Below are 25,077 nucleotides of genomic sequence, written 5' to 3'. Positions count from 1 at the left end.
AAGCTAAAACTAAAGCAAAACAAAAACATAAACAAACAAAATAAAAAAATAATATAGAGGAATAGAATAGGTACTTGGGAGTTGATGGAAAAAAGTTTGGGGCTGGGTGATTTAGCCAATGAAGGCTTTCTAAAAGAAGTGACTTTTGAGGGAAGAAAGGGCGGGGTGTAGATTTGCCAGTAAAGATGAGCTCTTACCAGCAGTAATGTATGAATAATAATAGAAAAAGAGCATGAGCAAGTTGCTAAAGGTCAAATAGTGAACAGGTTAGATTGCTACAAATGGAGGTCTCTATTCAAGGGTAAAATAAAACTAGCCTAAAAGAATGGGTTGGACAAATTCAGGGAGGGAGTAAGATTATTTTATTCCAATGTTAGAGAAAGCTTTATGGATTCTTGTATAATGCAAGTAACATTTTATTTTTACTTTATTGATTTAATTTTTATTTAATGGGCCACATTTGGCAATGCTCAGGGGTTACTACTGGCTCTGTATTCAGATACTATTCCTGGTGGTGCTTGAGGGGGACTACATAGGATGCGGGATTGGACCCAAGTTGGTCACATGCAAGGCAAAGGTGCTATCACTCTGGCCCTGCAAGTAACTTTTTATTTATTTATTTATTTATTTATTTATTTATTTATTTATTTATTTATTTATTTTTGACTTTTGGGCCACACCCGGCAGTGCTCAGGGGTTACTCATGACTCTGCGCTCAGAAATCGCTTTTGGCAGGCTTGGGGACCATATGGAATGCCAGGAATCGAACCTGGGTCTGTCCTGGGTAGGCCACGTGCAAGGCAAACGCTGTACTGCTCTGCTATATCTCTGGCCCTGCAAGTAACTTTTCTTTTTTTTGTGGGGGTTCACACCCTGCATCACTCAGGGGTTACTCCATGCTCTACGCTCAAAAATCACTCCTGGCAGACTCAAGGAGACCGTATGGGATGCCGGGATTCGAACCACTGTCCTTCTGCATGCAAGGCAAACGCCTTACCTCCATGCTATCTTTCTGGCCCCTGCAAGTAACTTTTTTTTTTTTGCAAGTAACTTTTTAAATGCTAAGGCAGATGGGCCCCAGAACAATAGTACTGCCAGTAGGGTGTTTGCCTTGCATGCAACTAACTGACCCTTGTTTGATCTCCAGAAACCCATATGACCCCACAAGCCCCTTCAGGAGTAATTTTTTTGTTTGTTTGTTTTTTAGGCCACAGCTAGTGATGGTGATGCTCAGGGGTTACTTCTGGCTATGCACTCAGAAATCGCTCCTGGCTTGGGGGACTATATGGGACGCTGGGGGATTGAACCACAGTCTGTCCTAGGTTAGCATGTACAAGGCAAATGCTCTACCACCTGCGACAACGCTCTGGCCCCAGGAGTAATTTTTGAGTGTGACCCTAAAACAAAAACAAAAATACTGAGGCAGAGATGATTTGAATAAAACAAAAAAATGGGGGGCCAGATAAATAGTACAGTGGTTAAAGTGCTTGATTTACATGCACCCAATTCTGAAATTCAATTCTGATTCAATCCCCAAAATTGTATATGGTCCTCCACGACAGCCAGAAGTAAATCCTAGCTCCTATAGAGTAGGAGTATGTTGCCTGGATGTTTCCTCAATAATGCTGCTCCCTCAAACAATAAAATCAGAAAAATATGGGTTTGAAAGATAGTACAAGGTTTAAGACATTTGTCTTGTGTGAAGCTGACCCAGTTCAATCCTCAGTACTACATATGGGTCCCTGAGAAAATGTCAGAAGTGACTGTTAAGCACTGAGCCATGTAGCCTCTGACCACCACCGGGTATGGCTCCAATATTCCCCAAGGTCCCCTCAAGCACAACACACACATACACACAAAAGAATTGGAGAAAATAGGATGTTGCTGCAAAATTTTCCAGGGGGGGAAAATGCCTACATCCCAATGCCAGCTCTGCCATTAATTAACTGTGTGACCTTGGGCAAGTCACTGAATCTTGGTGTGTCATTTCTCATTCGTAAAATAGGGCGGATCTGATCTCACAGAGGGAAGAAAACTTAACCCAAGAAAAGATTAAAGGCTGGAGCATTAGAACAGCAGATAGGGCTTTTATCTTTCATAGACCAACCTGGGTTCGACCCCTGGTATCCTAAATGGTCCCCTGAGCCTGCATGTCAGGAGTAATTTCTGAGCACAGAGCCAGGAATAACCAACCCCTGAGCATCATCAGGTGTGGCCCAAAAACTAAAAAAAAAAAAAAATCAGTAAGAACTCATTGCCTAATTATTCAATTAGTATATTAATGCTTTATCATGTCTATGACCAAACAATGTCATAGAATAGCATTTATGTAACAAAGGACCTCATCATACATCTTAGGAAAGATTAGGTTGGATAACTCAACAAGCTGAGTGTATGATTGCAGGAGGGAGGCCCAGATTTGATCCCTGGGTAGAACAAGGTTTCCCCAGCACCCTCAAGCACCTAGCCTCTGTGCACCATTGGGTATGGCCCCAAGACCAAAAATGAAAAGAATGCAGCTCTTGCTTTGCATTGGGCCACAGCTGGCAGTTCTCAGGGTTAACTCCTGGCTCTGTGCACAGGGATTACTTCTGTTGGGGTTTGGGGACCAAATGTAGTGTTAAGGACAGTGTACAAGGCACTGCATACAAGTTACCTACTATAATAACTCTCCAGTCCCAATGCTTCTGTCTGCCTTTCCATAAGGTCTGGAGGATTCAGGGGCTCTGAGGGCTCAGTAAAAGTTCTCTAGCCACAGGGGCTACTGAGCCACTGAAATATTCCTGGTGACAATGGAGACCTGTTGTACTTGTAAAATATACAGTAGCTTTCAAAGGACTAGGTCTTTGGTATAAAAATACAAGTATTTTTATATTACATGTGGACATGATGACATGTTACATTGAATTTCACCTGTTTCCTTTTCTTTTTGGGGGGTGGCATGTAACATTCCACATGCTCACTCAGAGTTTACTCCTGGCTTCTGCAATCAGGGATTACTCTTGGTTTTTTTTTTTTTTTTTTGGTTTTTGGGCCACACCCGGCCATGCTCAGGTGTTACTCCTGGCTGTCTGCTCAGAAATAGCTCCTGGCAGGCACGGGGGTGGGGGGAGGGGGGACCACATGGGACACCGGGATTCGAACCAACCACCTTTAGTCCTGGATCGGTTGCTTGCAAGGCAAACGCCGCTGTGCTATCTCTCCGGGCCCTCTTGGGTTGTTTTTTTTCTCAGAGCTCCATAATCCAGTTCAACTCATATAAAGCAAGCAGATTCCTGTATTATCTCTCTAGTCCTGCTTCCTTTTTATCTTTATTTATTTTTTGTTTGTTTTTGGAGGGCTAGTAAAAAAAAAAAAGAAGTGACTCTGTTGCTTGCAGTGGTTCTGCTCATGTACAACATCCGTGATTTTTTAGAAATAAAGGAGTTTACACAAAGCAGTTCAATAAGGGAATATGGGATGAGGGATAAATCTGCTTGTTCTTGACTATATCTATGCTCTAATCTGTGGGATATAGATAGAACTACGGGAAATCACAGTTAAGTACCATTACAGAGGCTACCCTTGGCAAAGGGACTTTTTAGTGAAGAAGAACAGAAACCAATAAAAATGTGTGTGTGGTGTGTGTGGTATGTGTGTAAAATACATCTTTCTAACATTAAGTCATGGGAACAACAACAACAAAAAAAAAACAAGGCAATCTAACTTTGAAAATCACTCCCTCCTGGTCTGAAATTGCATTAATTTAAAAAATAAAAACCTAGGGCTGGAGAGTTAGCACGGAGGTAAAGCGTTTGCCTTGCATGCAGAAGGTCAGTGGTTTGAATCCCAGCATTCCTATAAGGTCCCCGGAGCCTGCCAGGAGCGATTTCTGAGCATAGAGCCAGGGGTAACCACTGAGCGCTGCTGGGTGGGACCCAAAGACCAAAATAAAATAAAATAAAATAAAATAAAATAAAATAAAAAAATAAAATAATAAAATAAAATAAAATAAAAACCTAGATCCTGAAAAGTTTCTGCCAAAACTTTCCCAAATAATCATCTACTGAACTGAACGGTGCTACTGGAATAATACTAGAACTCTGCTCAGAAATTCCCACTGAGGTGCATATTACCCCCAAAAAAACAAAATAAATAAATAAAAAATAAAATAAAAAATAAAAAAAATCCATTGGTGTGGGTGATGGGTGGGTGAGAGGAGCTGACTGGAAAAAACATTTTTTTCTTTCCACATGTGCCCAGATAGATTCGACCCACACCCAGGCGTCAGGCCTCAGTTTCCAAAGACTGCAGGGAATCTCTTTTTTAGTTTTTCTTTCAGTTTTCTTTTTTTTTTTTTTTTTAAAACATGTTGCTTTTGGTCTTCCTAAAAAAAATGGTTGATTATCAGTTATGTCAACTATGTAATGCTTTTTCTTTAAGTAAATTAATAATATATATATAAAAAAAAGACTGCAGGGAACTAGGGGACTAGGAGTTGGGGGGGCTCCTGCCTTCCACACCCCACCCCTTCAAAAAGCTGCCTCAGACGCCTCGAGGGGCGGGGCGGGGCGGGGCGGGGCGGGGCGGGGCGGGGCCGGCTGTCCGCAGCGCGGCCGACAGGTGCAGCGCCGCCCTGAGCCACCAGCGAGCGCGCCTTAGAGCCGCGCCGCTCACTTTGCCCCCACCCCGGGTCCGCCCAGCTGGGTGCGCGCGTGCGTGCGCGTGCGCGCGGCCCTCTATCTCCCGGCGGGGCCGCGCACGCACAGCGGGGCCGCGCACGTCTCCGCCTGCTCTCTCTCCTCCCTCCCTCCCACCCTCCCTCCCTCCTCCCCTCCCTCCCCTCCGCCCCCTTCCCCGTAGGCAGCTCGCCCGCCGCCCGCCCGCCCGCACCGCCGGCCAGAGCGCTCGGCCGGGCCCCCCACGCCCACCCCGCGCCCTCCTCCTCCTGCTGCTGCTGCCGCTGCTCCTCCTCCTCCCGCGCTCGCTCTCCTCCTCCTCCTCCTCCTCCTCAGCCTCTCGGCCCGCCGCCGCCGCCGCCCGCCCAGCCCGGGCCTCGCCGCGATGCCCGAGAAGAGGCCCTTCGAGCGGCTGCCCGCCGACGTGTCGCCCCTCAACTACAGCCTGTGCCTCAAGCCCGACCTGCTCGACTTCACCTTCGAGGGCAAGCTGGAGGCCGCCGCCCAGGTACGGCGCCGTCTGTCCGGCCGCCCGGCCGTCCGTCGGGCAGCCCGGCCGCGGCCGCTGCAGTTTAGGCCGCGCCCGCCGGGCTGGGGTGAAGGGGGTGAGTGGGGTGGGCTAGCTAGGCTGGGGGTCCCCCCCCTTCCCCGTGCACGGCTGCAGGGTGCGGGGCCATTCGGGGTCCCGGCCACCTGCCCCCCCTGCAGCCACACCCCACCCCCGAAGCAGGGTGGGGGCCCCCTTGGCCTTGCCCACCTGTGCTGGGCTTGGGGGCTCGCCCCCCAGGCGGAGTGGGAGGCGATCGGGCCGAGGAGGAGGGGTGCCTCGGGTGGGGGGGCTCTGCGGGGTGGTCCCTGGAGGCCCCCCCTCCCCACATTCGCTCTTTCCACCTCTGGGTTTCTTGGCCCCGCACATGGGCAAGGCCGGTGGGTCATCGGGGACGCTGCTCAGTCTCTGCTCAGCATTTAATGGGGGGAAGGGGAGGCGAGGGAAGGGAGAGGGAAGGGAAAGGGGTCGCCCTGGCCAGCCACCGCCTCGCCTCGCCTCCCTCGCCTGCCCCGCCAGACTTCTCCCTCCCTCCCTCCCTCCCTCCGCCCTCCCCGAGCTGGAGCCGAGCTGAGCTGAGCTGAGCTGGGGCTGGAGCTGGGGCTGGCGCTGGGGCTGGCGCTGGCAGGCCCGCCGGCCGGCCCGGGGCTGGGTTTGGTTTCCGCGTGGTCCGCCCCCTCCCCCTTCCCTTTCCCTTCGTGCCTGGGCCTCCTCGGTGACTTTGTTCTCGCCCTAACCTCCAGAGGAGCTGGGGAAGGATCACCCCACACACACATCCCCGACACACACACACACACACACACACACACACACACACAGAGGAGCTAGAGGAAGATCAACCCTCAACCCCCCAACACACACACACAGGAGCTTGAGGAGAATCACCCCTCAACCCCCCAACACACACACACACACACACACACACACACACACACACACACACACACACACACACACACACACACACATATATACAGGAGCTAGAGGAGGACCACCCCCCAACACACACACAGAGGAGCTGGAGGAGGACCAACCCCCAATCCCCAACACCCACACACACCCACACCATTCTGGAGGAGGACCCCCCCCAACACACACACACTCCCTGGCTGGAGGACCAGCCCCAACCCCCCACATACCACAGACACACACCGAGGACCACCTCCCCAACACACACACACACACACACACACACACACACACACACACACACACACACACACACACACACACACACGAGGAGTCCCCGCGTCTCCTTTTTGCAGCTTTGCAGCCTTTGAAGCAGGTGGATTTATTGCTACAGCGATGGTTGCTTAGCACTGCCCTCCTCTGAAAGAAGCTATTGGTTTTTTAGCATGCCACTGGTGAAAATATTCCATTGCTCTACAGGGCAGTTTTTTTTTTCTTTCTTTCTTTCTTTTTTTTTTTTTTGGCGAATCATGCTGCTTCCCCTACCCCCTCGCAGCATTATTTAAGTAGTATATGGTTTGGGGGTCCCTCCCTTCCCCAAACCCCCAGTGAGAACGTCCCCCTCCCCAGTAAAAGATGTGGAACAATAGGCATGTATAGAGATAACTCTTGGAGGTGAGGTATTAAAGTGAAGTCTGCGATGAAAAATGAGAAGTTGTTTCAAAAGAAGGCTGGTCGATAAAATTTCTCATTTCTCTTCTGACCACGGTGGGGTGGGGGGGACGGGGACAAGATATGGGGTGGGGTGGGGTGGGAAGGACGATGACAATCCGTCAGGCCTCCAAACGTTCAAAAATAGGGTGAAGGTTGTAATGAAGCTTGTGATTGAGAGAAATGTAGATTCTCTGAATGAATTGGGAGTTAGACGCTGTCTTTGAAAAGCCAGCAATGCTTGGGTCGCAGATATCCGTGGAAAAATGCAGGATTTAGAAGCGGGAGTCTTGGTTGTGAGACGTTGCATGAGAAAGCATGGGGACGGCTGCTTCCAGAAGCAGAACTTATCTCTGTGGAAGTCAGGTGACTTCAAAATTTTCCATTTAGAATGTGTATCAGGGCGAGTGCATCCTGGGTCTAATTTAGAATTGGAGAGGGTGATTTGGGAGCCTGTGTGTAAGCCAAATGACTGGCGTGTTTGGTATATATTGGCAGGGGGCAGATGGGAGGGATCGTAAACAGTAGAGTGTCTTGTGACTTGGCAAATCTCCGGGAAGAAATAAATGAATGAGTTTGCATTATAGGAGGAGAGCAACTTAAAAAAAAAAATCCTTTTGTTTCTGTACCCCATTCATTGTCATAATGGATTCATCGTTGCCAGAGGTGTATTTATTTGGGGGAAGTTTTCCAGAGGAAAATTGTGATGAAGATTTAAGGTGATTATTAAGAAGTGACACTTATACTTAAAGTATGAGACTAGAACAGCAAGTCGTAACATGCTCCTCCGCTTTTCTAAAGAGAACTTTGTTAGAAAGAGAGAACTTGATAGGAAACTATTTGGGCCATTCAGGGAGTACATGGTAACACACTAGATATTATTATACAGGGACTTGTTAATTCGATACAAGGAAATAATCTTTTATAGTAACATGAACCGTTCAAAGCATTCTTTTCTTTTCTTTTTTTTCAGAGGACTAAGAGATGTTACTATGGGTAAGGTGCTTGTCTTGCATATGGCTGACCCAGGTTCTATCTCCAGCCACAATGGGAGTAATTCCCGAGTAGAGCCAGGAGTAACCCTTGTGTATTGCCAGGTGTGACCCCCCCAAAAAAGCACTTATTTTCAGGCTAGCTGGCAACATTAATTGAAGATGGCGTGATAGTGAAGTTAAGGGGGAGAATGTCGCTTGGGCCACACCCAGTGGTGGTCAGAACTTACATCTAGCCCCATTGCTCAATGATCACTCCTAGTAATGCTTGAGGAACTGTATGTGGTACTGGGGATCTAACTGGGTCAGCTTTATGCAAGGCAAGCTCGTTGAACTCTGCTATCTCTCTGGCTCTATGATAGTAAATTGTCAAAATTTTTTTTTATTAAATTATTTTTTGCTACACCCAGTGCTGCTCTGGGTTTATTCCTGCCTCTGCACTCAGGAATCACTCCTGGCAGTGCTCATAGGGCCATTTAGGGGTACCAGGTATTGAACCCAGGTTGGCTGCATGAAAGGCAAGCACCTTACTCACTGTACCATCACTCTAGCCTGGTAAACGCATTTTTTTTTTAAAGAGACTTAGTTGTGGCCAGTCTTCTTGTGGAAACCTAAAGATGTGGGCTGAACCTTATCTCTAGAAATCTAGATTTATAGCTGCTTTTGGGTCAGATTCCTCAGACTTGGAATCACATTACAGAAAGTATGCAAGTTGCTGGGTTGCTTTAGTTGCAAAATTGTATGATAAGCCCAGAGTATTTGTACAGGTTACATATTAGAAACTTAGTGGATTTTTAACCACTCTGGGTGTGGGCTCCTCAAAAGGTAAAGAATTCAATCCAAGTGCAGGATTTAAAAAGGGCTTGTCTTTTATATAAGTGAATGTCTGATTCAGCAGAGTTTGAAAAAAAAAATGTTCTGTCATATGCCAAAAGAAATGGGGACGTTCTTGTTCTTTCTTTTCTCACCTTACATTAGGATATTTGAGAGGAAATGATTTTTTTGTAGCTACTTCAAATTCTGACTCTCGCTTTATGCATAATTAAACAATAGATGGCAAGCCTGCATGAGTGACTGTAATTCCTGATTCTGAGTATACACTGGCTTTTTTTTTTTTTTTTTTTTAAGTGATTGGACTTTCTCTTATGGAACTACTCTTACCTGTGCCAAAGAAATTAACTTCATCCTTCAAGGTCAGAAGTCAGGTTATCCTAGACAATCCCTGGCCTTCACCGACAAAATATTCATGTTGGTGATGACTAAATTGGCACTTGGAGGAGAGTTACAGATAGAGTAGTTGGCAGGCTGAAGACTTGGCACCTGGATGGATATTACTGTCAAAGGCTGTGTTAGGAATTTTCTGCCCAAATTTTGCATATTTCCTGTATAGTCATTTGGTGGTTTTTTTTTTTTAAACATCCTTAAGATGATAAAATTAATAATTTACCCAACATTGTGCTAGATCATTACATGCTTTTAGGAAATTGATTTTGGGAAAAAAAATTGGTATAGGAATAGAATTGTTTAAGGTTTTCTGTTACTTCTTAAGCTCTATTAATGAGTAAATGCCTAAGTATAAGACACTTTCATATATTAAATCTGATCTAATAACATTGCATTAACATTTCCAGATAAGTCAAGTTTACGCTTTGAGACACTTACACTTTAATTTTTGTTTGGTTTTCAAGAACACCCAACAGTTCTCAGTGCTAACTCCTTACCTTAGAGCTCAAGGGTCACCTGTGGCAGGGCTCAGGGGATATGGATTGCTGGGAACTGAGTTAGGGTCAGCCAGGTGCAAGGCCAAGGACCTTTACCTACTGTGCTATCTCTCTAGCCCTGACACAGACTAACTGATTTAAAAACAGACTAACTGATTGGGATAGAAATAATGCTAAAACTACTACTTTCAAAATTCCAATTCCTTATAGTCTGGGCCCCCCCCCTCTATTTATTAAAAAGAAAAAATTGGAGGGCTTCCTAAGAGCTGCAGAGCCACACCCAATAGTGCTTAGGGCCTGAGTGAAGCTGAAGCCCGCACACTCGCATACCAGGCATGCTCTCCCTCTGAGTTCTCCAGGCCCTTTCCTCAGATACTGGCCATTATTTTGAACACCTATCATTGGTATTTATAACCCTAGATTATCCAAAACTGTATGTTGTACTTGAGTAGTTTCATGTTTGTTTTTTAAAGTTTTAGTTTGTTTTCCTTTCAGATTATTACTTCTTGTTATTGTGTCTTATTGCTGACTATTGTGCAATTTCTTCTCTTTTCTGTTTTTATTGAATTTGATCTGAAGAAGTGATGATAGACACACTTGTTAGGGGGTTTTTCGTTTCTTTCTTTTTTTTTGTAGGCCAGGAGGGAAAGGAATAGAGAAATAACCTTCTACTTAATCATCTCCCCAGTCTGTGTCTTGTCCCAAAGTTTAATTATTAGAACAAGGAAGCAGCCTTGAACTAAGCCCAACACTTTGGTTGTTTGAGTTTATTTTTATTTATTTTTATTTTTGAAAAAAAGTTTTAGGCACCATAATTTACAGTGCTGTGAATGGTAGAATTTCTTGCATGAAACATTCCAGCATTGTACACTCCACCAGGGTGTCCCTTTCCCTCCACTGTTAGCCCAGTATTTATTTATCTTTATTTTTCGGCTCACATCTGTTGCTGCTTGAAGGCTACTCCTGGCTTGGAGCTTAGGGATTGCTGCCAGAGGTGCTTAGGGGACCATGAGGTATGGAAGACTGAACCCAAGCCTCTTGTAATGCAAAGTATGTGCTTAGCCTGTTGAGTTATATCTCTTTGGCCCACAAACTTGTTTGAGTTTAAAAAAGACTCTGTGTGTGTGTGTGTGTGTGTGTGTGTGTGTGTGTGTGTGTGACAGAAGAGTCTAAGTGGGTATGGACTACAGCTTGTGGAGTTTAGGTCCTGTTCTCAGACGTGCCAATGGTGCTCAGTGGAGCATGCTATGCCAGGGAGCAAACCCAGGACTCCTACATGCCTAGCATGTGCTCCAGTCCTTTGAACTATCTTTATGTCATTTCTTTTTTTTTTTTTTTTTTTTGGTTTTTGGGCCACACCCGTTTGACGCTCAGGGGTTACTCCTGGCTATGTGCTCAGAAATCGCCCCTGGCTTGGGTGGACCATATGGGACGCCGGGGGATCGAACCGAGGTCCTTCCTTGGCTAGCGCTTGCAAGGCAGACACCTTACCTCCAGCGCCACCTACCCGGCCCCTTTTATGTCATTTCTAAATCAGGATTTGATGGATCTCTCTCTCCCTTCCTCCTCTACCTCTCTCCCTTCGTTTCTCCCTCCCATCCTCTTTCCCTTCCTCCCTTTTTTCCCCACCTTCCCTTCCTCCTCCTGAGGCACTACATCCAGCAGTGCTCAAGGCTTACTCCTGCCTCGCTCAGGGGTCACGTCTGGCAGAGCTGGGGAATCATGAGATGCTGGGGATTGAATTTAGGTCAGCCCTGTACAAGGCAAATGCCCTCCCCACTGTCTTATAGCGAATGTCAGGCTCCTATGATGGCTTCTCTTCCGTGTTAAGGGTATGATGAGTTTTATTTTATGGACTTTGTGTCATCTATTCTGGCTTTTCATATAGATTTTTTTTTTGTAACTTCCTGGTTCTGCATAATTAGTACTGTCCAATACCATGTGGATAAATGTGGTCTCAAGTAGTAAATTATCTAGAAGAGTTCTCTGAACTTTGCTACATAAATAAGCTTGCTCTTTACTGTAAAGTAAATCTTACACTAATCTGTGAGTCAGTGTGAGTCTACCAATAGTTGTTTTGTTTTCCAGATCTTGGAAATGCCACTTTTAATACCATACAAACATGTATTGTGACTTTAATCTCTTTAAAATTGTCTTTTCAATTAGGAAGTATTATACAAATATAGAAATGTAATCCAACATTCAACTTGAACAGATATTAGCATTTTTGTCCCATTTGCTTCAGGTATATGATTATTATTTTGTTGTTGCTGACTACACCTGGCAGTGCTCAAGTCTTATTACTCCTGGCTCTGTGCTCTGGTGGGCTTGGAGGACTGACTGTGTGGTTGCTTGGGATTAAACCCAGACTGGCCACATGCAAGACAAGTAGACAAGTGCCCTACCCGCTATACTATCTCTTTGGCCCCCACTTCAGCCCTTTTGATTTTGTGTTTTTTTTGTTTTGTTTTTGTTTTTTTGGGCCACACCCTTTGATGCTCAGGGGTTACTCCTGGATAAATGCTCAGAAATTGCCCCTGGCTTGGGGGGACCATATGGGACGCCGGGGGATCGAACCGCGGTCGCAGTCCTTCCTTGGCTAGTGCTTGCAAGGCAGACATCTTACCTCTAGCGCCACCTCACTGGCCCCAAAGCCCTTTAATGGGACTTACATTTGTTCTTTTCAGTGTTTCTTTTGTTAGAAAACTTGGCTCTTTGTATGTTTACTAATTATTTGTTCCTTGTTGTCTTTAGAAATTATAGCCCTATTCCATAAAGTCAACAATTATTACAAAACCTAAACGATGATCTTCTTGCTTGTTAGGAAAAGTGACTCAGGCCTCAAAGATTGACTGGTATTTGGAATTGTCGTACTGGAGATTTCCTTTTAGTAAAATCTCATATCTCCGGCAGTCAGAAAAAAATCCTCTTGAGCCTTATTATAATACATGTAAGGTGGATTCCAGAATGACTCTTAAGACAAACTCATTGAGGGAAAAAAGTGGTCTCAGACCGATGCCTTCCTAGCTCATAGGAAACTTCCATTCTAATGTAATTACCCATCACCTGTCTGCCCTCCTGCCTCTTTTGTTGAGCTGTTACTTAGAGTTGGATTTAGATGATTTGAAGCTGTAGGACTCCCAGAAAGAAGTCTTAACCCTAGGTTTGATACAAAGGATACATGGATATTCCATTCTTTTTTTGTTTTTGGGCCACACGCGGTGGTGTTCAGTGGTTACTCCTGGCTATCTGCTCAGAAATGGCTCCTGGCAGGCACAGGGGGACCATATGGGACACTGGGATTCGAACCAACCACCTTAGGTCCTGGATCAGCTGCTTGCAAGGCAGATGGCTGTACTATCTCTCTGGCCCCGGATATTCCATTCTTTATTTTATTTTAATTTTATTTTTTTTTGTTTTTGGGTCACACCCGATGGCGCTCAGGGGTTCCTCCTGGCTCTAGGTTCAGAAATCGCCCTTGGCAGGCTCAGGGGACCCTATGGGATGCCGGGATTCAAGCCACCTACCTTCTGTATGCAAGGCAAACGCCTTATCTCCATGCTATCTCTCCGGCCCCGATACTTTATACTTTAATACCATCAAAATAGGAAAGTTGAAAATGATCTTAATGTCAACCACCATTTACATGTCAACTTTAACATTTTGCTTCTATCTTAAACTTGGAAATTGAATTTATTTTTTCCCTCTGGCCATATCCGCAGTGCTTAGAGATTCCTTCCGGTGCAGTGCTCAGGGCTCTGTGTGGTGCTGGGGATTGAATCCTGGCCTCTGGCATGCAAAGCATCTACACTAGCCCTTTGAGTTAGTTACTTTCCAGATCAATGGTCCTCGGACCACATATTGTATTTATTCCCATTTTGTTTCTTCACTTCTAAATAAGATATATGCAGTGTGCATAGAAATTTGTTCATAATTTTTGTTTCTACTATAATCTGGCCCTCCAACAGTCTGAAGGACAGTGAACTGGCCCCCTGTTTAAAAAGTTTGAGGACCCCTGTTCCAGATCATAAAATGAAGATCTTGTTGCTAAAACTGCTTTCATTTGTTGCCTGTATATCTATATCATAGGTATATCTGTTTGTATGTTTTGGGGGCCATGTCCAGGAGTATGCTGGGTCTGCTTCCTGCTTTAGAGCCTCTCTTGGCAGTGCTTAGGGGACCAGGTGGTACTAGAGTTCGAATCCAGGTCTCCTTGCATGCAATTCATATGCTTGGGAGTTCTCACTCTCATCTATAATTTATTTCTTTTTTGCTTTTGGGGCCATAGCTATTTTTGTTCAGGGCTTACTCCTGACTCTATGCTCAGGGATCACTTCCAGTGTGTGAGCACTATATGTAGTATTATGGATTGAATTTGGGTTGGCTGTATGCAAAGCAAGTACCTTTACCTGGTTATTTGTCTCCTGATTACCTTTTCTTTTTTTGAGAGCGGGGTGGTTAAAATCTTAATGTTTGGGTTACTCCTGGCTCTGTACTCAGGAATTAGTCCTGGCAGTGTTTGGGGGACCATTTGGATGCTGGGGATTGAACCTGGGTTGGCTTTGTAGAAGACTCAACACACTGCCTACTGTACTGTTACTCTAGCCTCAAGTTGCCTGTATTTTTGACAGTGAAACATTACTAACCTAATGATGTTTACATATGAAAAAAAATCACATACTGCATCATTAGCTCATTACTGTTGTTGGATGTGTGGTTTGTATGCTGGAACTCTAGGTTTGATCCCCAGTTCCTCTAGGTCCCCAAGGGTCACTGGATATTGACCTATTCCCTCCACCAAAAAACAAAGCAGAAAACAACCTAGCATCATGTTGTAGTAGTTAGGAACACACACTTGAGTTTCAGTTGCTGTTTTGTTTTGGGGGCCACATCCAGCAGTGCTCGGATTACTCCTGGATCTGCACGCAGAAATTGCTCTGGTAGGCTCAGAGGACCATATGGGATTCTGGGGATTGAACCTGGGTCTATCCCGGTCATCCTCATCCAAGGCAAATGCCCTACCACTGTGCTATCTATTGCTCTGGTTCCGTTGAATTTTGTAGTGAATATGGTGGTGCTTCTATGGTTCCCTAGCACTGCTCAGGGTGTGCTCTTAAGTTAGAAATAGAACCTGGGCCTCCAGCCTATTGTGTCCTCTCTCTAGCTCTCATGGATAGTGTATTTGTTTATTTATTAATTTATGTCTGTTTGTTTGTTTTGGACCCATTTCTGATACTACAATGGTTACTCCTGGCTCTGCACTCAGGAATCACTCCTAGTGGACTGGAGGACCATATGGGGTGTTGAGAATCAAAACCGGGTCAGCCACATGCAAGGCAAGCACTCTTACTCCTGTGCTATCACTCTGGTCCATGTCATGGATATTTTTTTTTTTTGGTTTTTGGGCCACACCCGGCGGTGCTCAGGGGTTACTCCTGGCTGTCTGCTCAGAAATAGCTCCTGGCAGGCACGGGGGACCATATGGGACACCGGGATTTGAACCAACCACCTTTGGTCCTGGATCAGCTGCTTGCAAGGCAAACGCCGATGTGCTATCCCTCTGGGCCCGTGTGTCATGGATATTTTAAATTACCTCCCCTAGATAGTATATGTATGCTAATATCCAAAAGTTTGCATAAAGCAGCAGATAGCTCTTAGATTTTATCCTTTATTAATTTTTTTTTTAATGGGAGGGAATGGGCATATCCAGTAGTGCTTAGGGCCTATTCCAAGTCTGCTTAAGAGTTGTTCCTGTGATACCAAGCAGTGCTGGGATTCGAACTAGACCTCCTACATTCAAAGCATGCACGTGGCCCATAGAGTTATCTTTTCTGCATAATTTTATTCCATTTGACCAGTACTTTATAAATGGTTAGGTAAATGCACCTTAGTACCTTTACTTTTATTTATTTGTTTGTTTATTTATTTATTTATTTATTTATTTATTTATTTATTTATTTATTTATTTATTTATTTATGGTTTTTGGGCCACACCCGGCGGTGCTCAGGGGTTACTCCTGGCTGTCTGCTCAGAAATAGCTCCTGGCAGGCACGGGGGACCATGTGGGACACTGGGATTCGAACCAACCACCTTTGGTCCTGGATCGGCTGCTTGCAAGGCAAACGCCACTGTGCTATCTCTCTGGGCCCAGTATCTTTTTAAATAATATCTTTTTTGGTGTGTGTGTGGGCCCACACCCTGTGACGAGGCTCAGGGATTACTCCTGACTATGCGCTCAGAAATCCTCCTGGCTTGGGGACCATATAGATGCCAGGGGATAGAACCATGGTCCAGCCTAGGTCAGCCATGTGCAAGGAAAATGCCCTACTGCTGTGCCATTGTTTCGGCCCCTAAATAATATCATCTTTTTTTTTTTAATTTGTTTGTTTGTATGCCACACTTGGCAATGGTCAGGGGTTACACCTAGCTTTGTACTCAGGAATCACTCTTGGCAATGCTTGGAGGACCATATTGGATGCCTAGGTTCGAGTCTGGGTCAGCCATATGCCAAGCAAACACCCTACTCTCTATGCTTTCTCTGCCCCCCCCCTTAGTCCCCTTATGATTAGAGTATATTTTATCTTGTTTTCCTATGCATGTGTCTTTTTTTTTTTTTATTGTTGTTTTATTTTTGGGCCTCATCCAGCAGTGCTCAGGGGGTTACTCCTGGCTCTGCACTCAGAAATCACTCCTGGCAGGCTCCAGGGACCATATGGAATGCCGGAGAGATCTAACCAGGTCTGCAGCATGCCAGGCAAACACCCTACTTGCTGTGCTATCTTTCTGCCCACCCTGCATGTGTCTTAATAATAACAACATCTATTAAATGATTATCAAGTGCTAAAACCTTTTTTTTTTTTTTTTTTTTGGTGGATTATCCTACTGTCTAAAATGTAACCCTATTTTAGAGTTGGAGAGATAGGTCTATGGGCTGGGCATATTTTTGCATGCAAGAAGCCCTGGCTTGATTCTTCTCACCTCATGGTTCCTGAGCACAGAGCTGGCAATAGTTCCTGAGCCCCTCCAGGAATAGCCCCAAAACAACCAAGATGTCATCTCTCATCTGAGTTACAGTATTGCCAGATTTCTTAATTTTTTTTTTTTTTTTTTTTGGATCACACCTGGCAACGCTCAGCGGTTACTCCTGGCTCTATGCTCAGAAATCGCTCCTGGCAGGCTCGGGGGACCATGTGGGATGCCAGGATTCGAACCACCTACCTTCTGCATGCAAGACAAATGCCTTCCCTCCATGCTATCTCTCCGGCCCCAGATTTCTTGAAATTTTGTTTTGTTTTTGGGTCACACCCGGTTGTGCTCAGGGGTTACTCCTGGCTATCTGCTCAGAAATAGCTCCTGGCAGGCACGGGGGACCATATGGGACACTGGGATTCGAACCAATCACCTTAGGTCCTGGGTCAGCTGCTTGCAAGGCAAACACTGCTGTGCTATCTCTCTGGCCCCGATTTCTTGAAATTTTAACCGGGTTCTATTACTAAGTGTTTTGTTGATTAACACTTCTTCTCTCATCCTTTCAACAATAGCAGGATCTTGAAACAAATTCCCAAAGACCAGGCCGAGAGCCAGAGTGCAGCAAGTAGGGTGCTTGCCTTGTATGATCTCTAGTACCCTATATGGTCCCTGAATCCATCAGGAGTGATCCCTGATGGTGTAGAGCTAGGAATAAGCCCTAACACTGCTGGGTATTGGCCAAAATGCCCCCACCCCCCGAAACCCAAAAGCCTCCCTCTTCAGAAAGCAGCTTATGTCATGAATAGAAACAGGTTGATTTTCCTTATTCACAGGAGGAGCTGTAATGTATTTATAACTTGAGGTTGTGCCCTTCCAAAATACAAAAAAGCTTTTCCTTAGAATTGTTGGAGTAGCTGTGAAAACTGTCACTTGGATATATTGTGTTGTGCAGGGCTCTTGACTTTGGCAAATTAACTGCTTGGCCACCATTAAATACAGTGTAGGTGTTGATGGATGAAAATATGTTTCCGTAGATAAAGATTAGATCTGTAACTAAATCCTGGTTATTTTTCAGTTGGCATAAACTTCAAACTCTGGAAGATTTTTATTCACTTTCTCTTTTGGGCGCACCCCACTAAGTGTTTCTTTTCTTTCTTTTTTTTCTTAATACTTTGGGGCACACCCATGGTGTTCAGGGGCTACTCCCATCTCAGTGCTTGGAGGTTCTCCCAGTCCTACTTGAGGGACTTTGTGATTGAACCTGGGCTTCCTGCATATGAAGCATGTGCTCCAGCCAGTTGAATCTCTCCCCAGCTTCTATTTTTGTTTTGTAAAGTCATTTTATGAATAGGCAAAGCATTAACCTTTTATTTTTTGTTATAGTCCTTTAAATGGCTAGCTTGGATATAATGGTTTTTAGTTTTGTAGAGCTTCTTCTAATGAAATAAACAATGTGATGGAATAATGCCACTTACAAAATAGAAAAATGCAATTGATTTTTTTTGGGGGGGGTTTGTTTTGGGGCCACACCCGGTGATGCTCAGTGATTACTCTAGGCTCTGCACTCAGAATTACTCCTGGCGGTACACAAGGTTTATATGGAATGTTGGGGATTAAACCTGTGTTAGCTGTGGGCAAAGCAAAAACCCTATCTGCTATACTATTGCCTGGCTTTTCTCTTTCTCTTTTTCTTTTTTTTTCTTCTCTTCTTGTGATGCTCTGTGTCACTTTGGGGGTTATTCCTGAAAGTGCTCAGGGAATCATGGTGGTGCCAAGGGTTGAACCACGGCCTGCCCCCCCCTCCCTCCCCCTTTGTTTTTGTTGGGGCAAAGTTTCCCCGTCCTCTCTTATGTTTGTGGGCCTTGCCCAGTGTAGCCAGGGACCACATGTAGTGCCAGGTTACCAGGTTACTTCATGTAAGGCAGGCAACTCCTTTTTATTTTTTTAAAGTAAAACAAGATTTTTATTTAGGAATTCTGAGGAAGGAGAGGAAGGGAGAGAAGAGAGATAAGGAGATAGAGAGACAGGGAGAGAGGGAGGGAGATAGATAGGGAGAGAGAAGGAGGGAGAGGAGAGAGAGAGAAAATAAGTACTTAAGAGTGAGCATCGGGGGCCGGAGAGATAGCATGGAGGTAGTGTATTTGCCTTGCATGCAGAAGGTCGGTGGTTTGAATCCTGGCATCCCATATGGTCCCCTGAGCTTGCCAGGAGAGATTGCTGAGCATGGAGCCAGGAGTAATCCCTGAGCGCTGCTGGGTGTGACCCCCAAACCTCTCCCCCCCTCCCAAAAAAAAGTGAGAATTGGCTTCTCCAAAGGCAGAGAAGAGTGCCTGTGGGTACCCGGTACTCCACCTCTTTTCATTTCTCTTCCTTCCACCCTTTATTTTTGTTGTTTTGATGACCAGAGCAAAACACACATGATTGATGGGATACTGTGGCAGATCACATGGTTGTGGTACTTGCACATGTGCCGCACCTTTTGGTTACAGTGTTCACCTGGGGTTGCACACTTGGTTGTGGTACACACACACTTTAGCTAACACATGCTTGGTTGCAACATACCAGAGAGGGCAAACTTTGCTGTGCCCCACTGTAGGCTTATTATTATGAATATTAATTTATTATTATTATTGGTTTTGGGATCACATCTGGCAGTGCTCAGGTGACTACTCCTGACTCTGGGTTACTCCAAGAGCTATCTCTCTCTGGCCACTCAGAGTGCTTTATTATTTTTGTTTGTTTGTTTGGGTTTGGGGGGCTATACCTGGTGGTGCTAAGGAATCACTCCTGGTGGGCTCCACAGTGGTGGTGGGGGAAACACCCTATGGGATGCTGGGGATTGAACCCGGGTTGGACACATTTAAGGCCAGCACCCTTCCCATTGTACTATCACTATGGTCTCTTACTTGTTTTTGCTTTTGGGTCACACCCAGCAGTGCCCAGGGCTTTCTTAACTCCTGGTTCTAATCCCAGGGATCACTCCTGGAAGGGTTATGGTGTGCTGGGGATTGAACCTGGTCCTGTTAAATGCAATGCCAAGTGACTTAACTAGTAGCTGTACTATCTTTCCAGGTCTCTAAAGATTTTATTAAAAAAAGTGCCATAATAGTTTCATTTGATATGCTTAGATATTTTTGTTTTGGGACTTTATACTCAGGGCTAACACTCTGGGAACCATATAGGATGCCAGGGATCAAACCCTGGTCAGTTGCATGCAAGGCAAATGCCCTACCCGTTCCGTTGTCCTATAGTGCTCTGGCCCCTATGTATTTAGGTTTTGATAGCCTGTAGAGATTTAATAACATGCCATCTGTAATATAGATAAGGGTATTTTAACATAAAAATCAATCATTTATGGAGCCTGGCAATGCAGAAGTGGATAAAGTATTTGCCTTGTACATAGCTGACCAGGGTTCAATTCCTGGCACCCTATATGGTCCCCTGAGCACTGTCAGGAATGATTCTTGAACGCAGAGTGAGGAGTAAGCTCTGAACACCACTAAATAAATCATTTACCGGCTTAAGGTAGTGGCCCAGAGAGCTGGAGTGCAAGCTTTGTATGCAGGATCCTAGGGTTTAGTTCCTGACATTGCATGGTCCCACAGTACCACTGAGCAATCCCCTAGTTTCCTTGCTGGGAGTAGCCTAGAACACCACAGGGTTTGACCCCAAAACAAACAATAATTGACCATTTGATTGGGATGATAGCTCAAGTGGTAGAACACATGCCTTGTATATGAAGGGTCGAGTTTGATTCCCAACTCTGTACCACAGTAGCATCAGAACACCATAGGGAGCGGCCCTATAAAGATGAACCATTTAGAGGCTAGAGCCAATAGCACACAGGTAAGGCATTTGCCTTGCATGCAGCCGATCCGGGATGGACCCTGTTTGATTCCTAGCATCCCATATGGTCCCCCTAGCCTGCCAAGAGCGATTTCTGAGTCAGCACTGCCAGGTGTGCCCTTCTCCCCAAAATGAACCATTTAGGCTGGAGCCACATAGTACAGGGGTAGAGCGTTTGCCTTTCAGGCAGCCAGGGTTCGATCCCTGACATCCCAGCATACTGCTAGGATTAATTTCTGAGAATTTACAGAACTAGAATTAACCCCTAAACACTGCCTAGTGTCATCTCCCCCAAAAGAGAACACACAAAAAATCAACCCACTTCATTTGTTATTAATTACTGATTATTAATAAAATAATTACTCATAATATTTTTTTAAAAGTCACATTATTTCTCTGCCAAGTTCTGTGTGTGGTCTTTTTAGGTTAGTCTTTTTTTTTTTTTTTTTTTGGTTTTTTGGGCCACACCCGTTTTACGCTCAGGGGTTACTCCTGGCTATGTGCTCAGAAATCGCCCCTGGCTTGGGGGGACCATATGGGATGCCGGGGGATCGAACCGAGGTCCGTTCCTTGGCTAGCGCTTGTAAGGCAGACACCTTACCTCTAGCGCCACCTTCCCGGCCCCTAGGTTAGTCTTTTCTATGGTGTCTGAAAAGTTTGAATTCCTTGCCATTAATAAAAAAATTGAACATAAAATTTAAATTGGTAATCTTTTTTTTTTTTTTAATTTAATTTTGATTTTGGTTTTTGGGCCACATCCTGCAGTGCTCAGGGGTTACTCTTGACTTTGCACTCAGGAATCACTTGTGCCAGTGCTCATGATGCTGGGGATCAAACCCAGGTTGACAGTGTGCAAGGCAAGCACCCTATCTGCTGTACTATGTCTGTCTTCATGAATTTGTAGTCTTTTGAGTTAAGTTTTTTCTTTGGTAGAGCACATGCCCCGAGTATGTGAGGCCCTGGGTCCCATCCATAACACAGCAGAAATTAAAAACAAAAACAAAACCTTACTATTGAGCTGCATTCTGACCTGACTTTTTTTTTTTTTTTCTTTTTTCTTTTTTTTTGGTTTTTGTGTCACACCCGGCATCGCTCAGGGGTTCCTCCTGGCTCTACTCTCAGAAATCTCTCCTGGCAGGGTTGGGGGCCGTATGGTATGCCGGAATTCAAACCACCGTCCTTCTGCATACAAGGGAAACACCCTACCTTCATGCTATCTCTCCGACCCCTGACCTGACCTTTTTTTTTTTAATTTTTGAGGGGTGGAGGTGCTCACACCTGGCTAAAGCTTAGGTTCTATTATTCCTGGCTCTGCACTTATAGATCATTTCTGGTGGCACTCCAGGACCACATGCTGCTAGAGCCTGAAGCCAGGTTGGTGTGCAAGGCAAGTAACTGTATTGTCTTTCTGGCTTCATTATTATTTTTGAATGATATTAGGGTTTATTTTATAGCTTTATGTAGATACACATTCACTATTAGGCTGTAGCCATTGGTGCATTCTTTTTATGGAGGGATATACACCCCACAATGCTTGGGACTGGTTTCTGACCATAGGGGGGTCCCAGGATGAACCCAGGTCAGCCACTTGCAAGGCTAGAACCCTACCCACTGTACTATCTCTTCGACCCCAACGAATCTTTTTGTTATATATACTAAATATACCAGTAATTGGTGTCCCCGAGAAATGGCTGCTTCTCTGTGTGTTGGGAGGAGGGAGGATAGGAGATTAGGTTCTTGTATATTACTTATTTTGTGCTGGAAATTGAACACAGAAACCTTACACATGGAAGGCATTCTCTTTACGGCTGAGCCACTCTCCCTGTCAGATATCTGTTTGACATTTTTGTTTTTGTTCTATTTTATTTTGTTGGTTTTGAATCAGTCACTCCTGGCTCTGCACGCAGGAAGCAATCCTAGCTGGCTATATGGGATGCCAGGGGATGGAACACTTAGTTGGTCCTGTGCAAAGCAAACTTCCTACTATCACCATACTCTGTGTCATCCCTGATTTTGTTATTTTAAATTTAGACTATTCAGAGGGCTGGAAACAAATTTGAGATCACTGCAACAAAATATTGGCACAAAGTTACAACCGACTTGAAGAAAGGGTATGAACAAGCAATTGGCAAGAGAAATACTTAATGAAAAGTGACACTAAGGGGGCCGGTGAGATAGCATGGAGGTAAGGCGTTTGCCTTCCATGCAGAAGGACAGTGGTTCGAATCCTGGTATCCCATATGGTCCCCCGTGCCTGCCAGGGGCGATTTCTGAGCATAGAGCCAGGAGTAACCCCTGAGCGTGGTGGGTGTGACCCAAAAACAAAAAGAAAAGTGACACTAAGTAACCAGTATATTGTTACTAGTAATCAGGGAAATTCCTAAAACAACAATGGAGGGCCCCTTCCTAGCTGCCAAGGGCGGGAGTGCAAGCTTGATCTTGAGCTTTGATTGCTCTAGCATCCCCTCAAATTACTGCTAATAGTCATGGCTGAGCATAGGCCAGACCTTACTTTCTGTACTATTTCTCTGGTCCCTGAAATACCAGTTTTTTAAATTCAGTTTTATTTTATTTTATTTTTTTGGTTTTTGGGTCACACCCAGCAGCGCTCAGGGGTTATTCCTGGCTCTATGCTCAGAAATCGCTCCTGGCAGGCTCAGGGATGTCGGGATTCGAACCACCATCCTTCTGTATGCAAGGCTTTTAAACGCCTTACTTCCATGCTATCTCTCCGGCCCCAATATTCAAATTTTTTTTTTTTTTTGGTTTTTGGGCTACACCCAACGATGCTCAGGGGTTACTCTTGGCTGTCTGCTCAGAAATAGCTCCTGGCAGGCACGGGAGACCATATGGGACACCGGGATTCGAACCAACCACCTTTGGTCCTGGATTGGCTGCTTGCAAGGCAAACGCCGCTGTGCTATCTCTCCGGGCCCTTTAACAATTTTTTTGTTTGTTTTTGCTTTGGGCCCCCACCCAGTGGTGCTCAGGGCTTTCTCCTGGCTCTGTGCTCAGGGATCATTCTTGGGCAGGGACCAAGACTGCATGCAAGACACGCACCCTAATTTTTAGTCTTTTGGAGGATACTTGCTCATTGAACTGCCAAGTCAAACTAGTTTGGAGAGTAATTTGTTGATTATTGATCATGAACACAGGGATCATCAATAAGTTTTATTTATTTTTGTTTTTGTATTTTTTTGGTTTTTGGGTCACACTCAGTGGTGCTCAGATTATTCCTGGCTCTGCACTCAGAAATTGCTCCTGGCAGGCACCGGAGACCATATGGGATGCTGGGATTCGAACCACCGTTCATTGGCTGTGTGAAAGGCAAACACCCTACCGCTGTGCTATCTCTCTGGCCCCAATAAGTTTATTTTTATTTTATTTGTTTCTTGGGCAAACCTGGCAATCTTCAGGTTTAGGGGTTGCTACCTGTGAGGTGCGGCAAAACTATGGTGCCAGGGATTGAATCTAGTCTTTTGACACGAAAAGCATGTACTCCGAGCCTTTGTGCCGGTTTCCCAGCCCAATATGCTTATTTTATTTGCTGTCTTTGGCTTTGGGGGTCACACCTGGCTGTGCTCAGGGTTTATTTCTGTCTCTGTGTTTAAGGATCATTTGCAGTAATACTTGTAATACTCAGGACCACATATAACAGGAATTGGACCTGGCCAGTTCTATGTAGGGTTTGTTCCTTACTGCCTTACCTGCTGTACTATCTCTCTGCCCCAATATGTTTATTTTTATACTTAAACTTTTATTTTTTGGTCTTTGGGCCACACATATCAGTGTTCAGGGCTTACTCCTGGCTCTGTACTCAGCGTTCACTCCTCCTGAGGCTGAGGTATTCCAGCGGGTGCCATGGATTGAACCTGGGGCAGCCACATGCAAGACAAGCACCTTGCCTGCTGTCTTATCTCTCTGGTCCTCCCTATTCCTAGACCCTAACTAAGATGTTTTATTTATTTCTTTTATATTTTGGCTTTTGGGCCAGGCCCAGTGGTGCTCAGGATTACTCCTGGCTCTGTGCTCAGGGATCACTCCTGGAGATGCTCAGGGAATCATATGCAGTGCCGGGGACTGAACCAGAGTTGACTGCATACAAGGCAAGCACCTTAACCCCTCCTGTACTATCTCTCTGGTACCCTAATAAGCTGTTTACGATCCAGATTTAAATAGGGGAAATTGCTTTTATTTAATTCATTGGTCAAATGTTTAAAATCTGTGAAGTACTCAAGCATTTCTTGCTTTTTAATCCAATTTAGAAACTGTAAATTGCTTTGGATTGCTTAAAACTATCCACTTTTTGGGGTACTGTTGATGCATTAATGCTCAGTCTAGATTTCAGTGGTTTTCGGGGTCTAAGTAATTGCCTGTAACAATTCCCTGGACCTAATGTTAAGCCCAGATGAAGATGCACATATATTCATCTATGCTGTTTCTGACGCTGCAGGTTTTTTCCTCCCCTTAGGTGAGGCAAGCAACCAATCAGATTGTGATGAATTGTGCCGATATTGACATTATAACAGCTTCATATGCACCAGATGGAGATGAAGGTAAGAGCTGTTTTTTTTATTATTATTAATTTGTGGATTCTGTGAGTATGTTCTCAGTTTAAGATGTCAGTGTCAGTTTAGAAATAGAAAAAATCTTCAGATGTCTGAGTAGTATATTCATATATTCAAAGTATAATCTGACTGTACTGTGAAATAAAGGAGATGTC

The 25,077-nt window shown here is 44.9% G+C and overlaps 1 protein-coding gene and 1 non-coding gene across 2 annotated transcripts in view; one reads left to right on the top strand and one right to left on the bottom strand.

Moving 5' to 3' along the window:
* The first annotated feature begins 4,911 nt into the window (after nt 1-4,911).
* NPEPPS (aminopeptidase puromycin sensitive) overlaps nt 4,912-25,077 on the top strand; it is a 101,264-nt gene continuing 81,098 nt past the window's right edge. The window contains exons 1-2 of the mRNA XM_049779103.1: nt 4,912-5,166; nt 24,826-24,910. Coding sequence (XP_049635060.1) covers nt 5,044-5,166; nt 24,826-24,910 — 208 coding nt within the window. The 5' untranslated portion in view covers nt 4,912-5,043. The remainder of the gene's footprint in view (nt 5,167-24,825; nt 24,911-25,077) is intronic.
* On the bottom strand, nt 10,167-10,297 carry LOC126030588 (small nucleolar RNA SNORA36 family). Its single transcript, XR_007503142.1, has one exon. It is a non-coding gene; the product is annotated as a small nucleolar RNA SNORA36 family (small nucleolar RNA).

This window comes from Suncus etruscus, chromosome 1, assembly GCF_024139225.1.
Source record: "Suncus etruscus isolate mSunEtr1 chromosome 1, mSunEtr1.pri.cur, whole genome shotgun sequence".
Taxonomy (NCBI): Eukaryota; Metazoa; Chordata; class Mammalia; order Eulipotyphla; family Soricidae; genus Suncus; species Suncus etruscus.
This window is presented reverse-complemented; position numbering and strand designations above follow the sequence as displayed.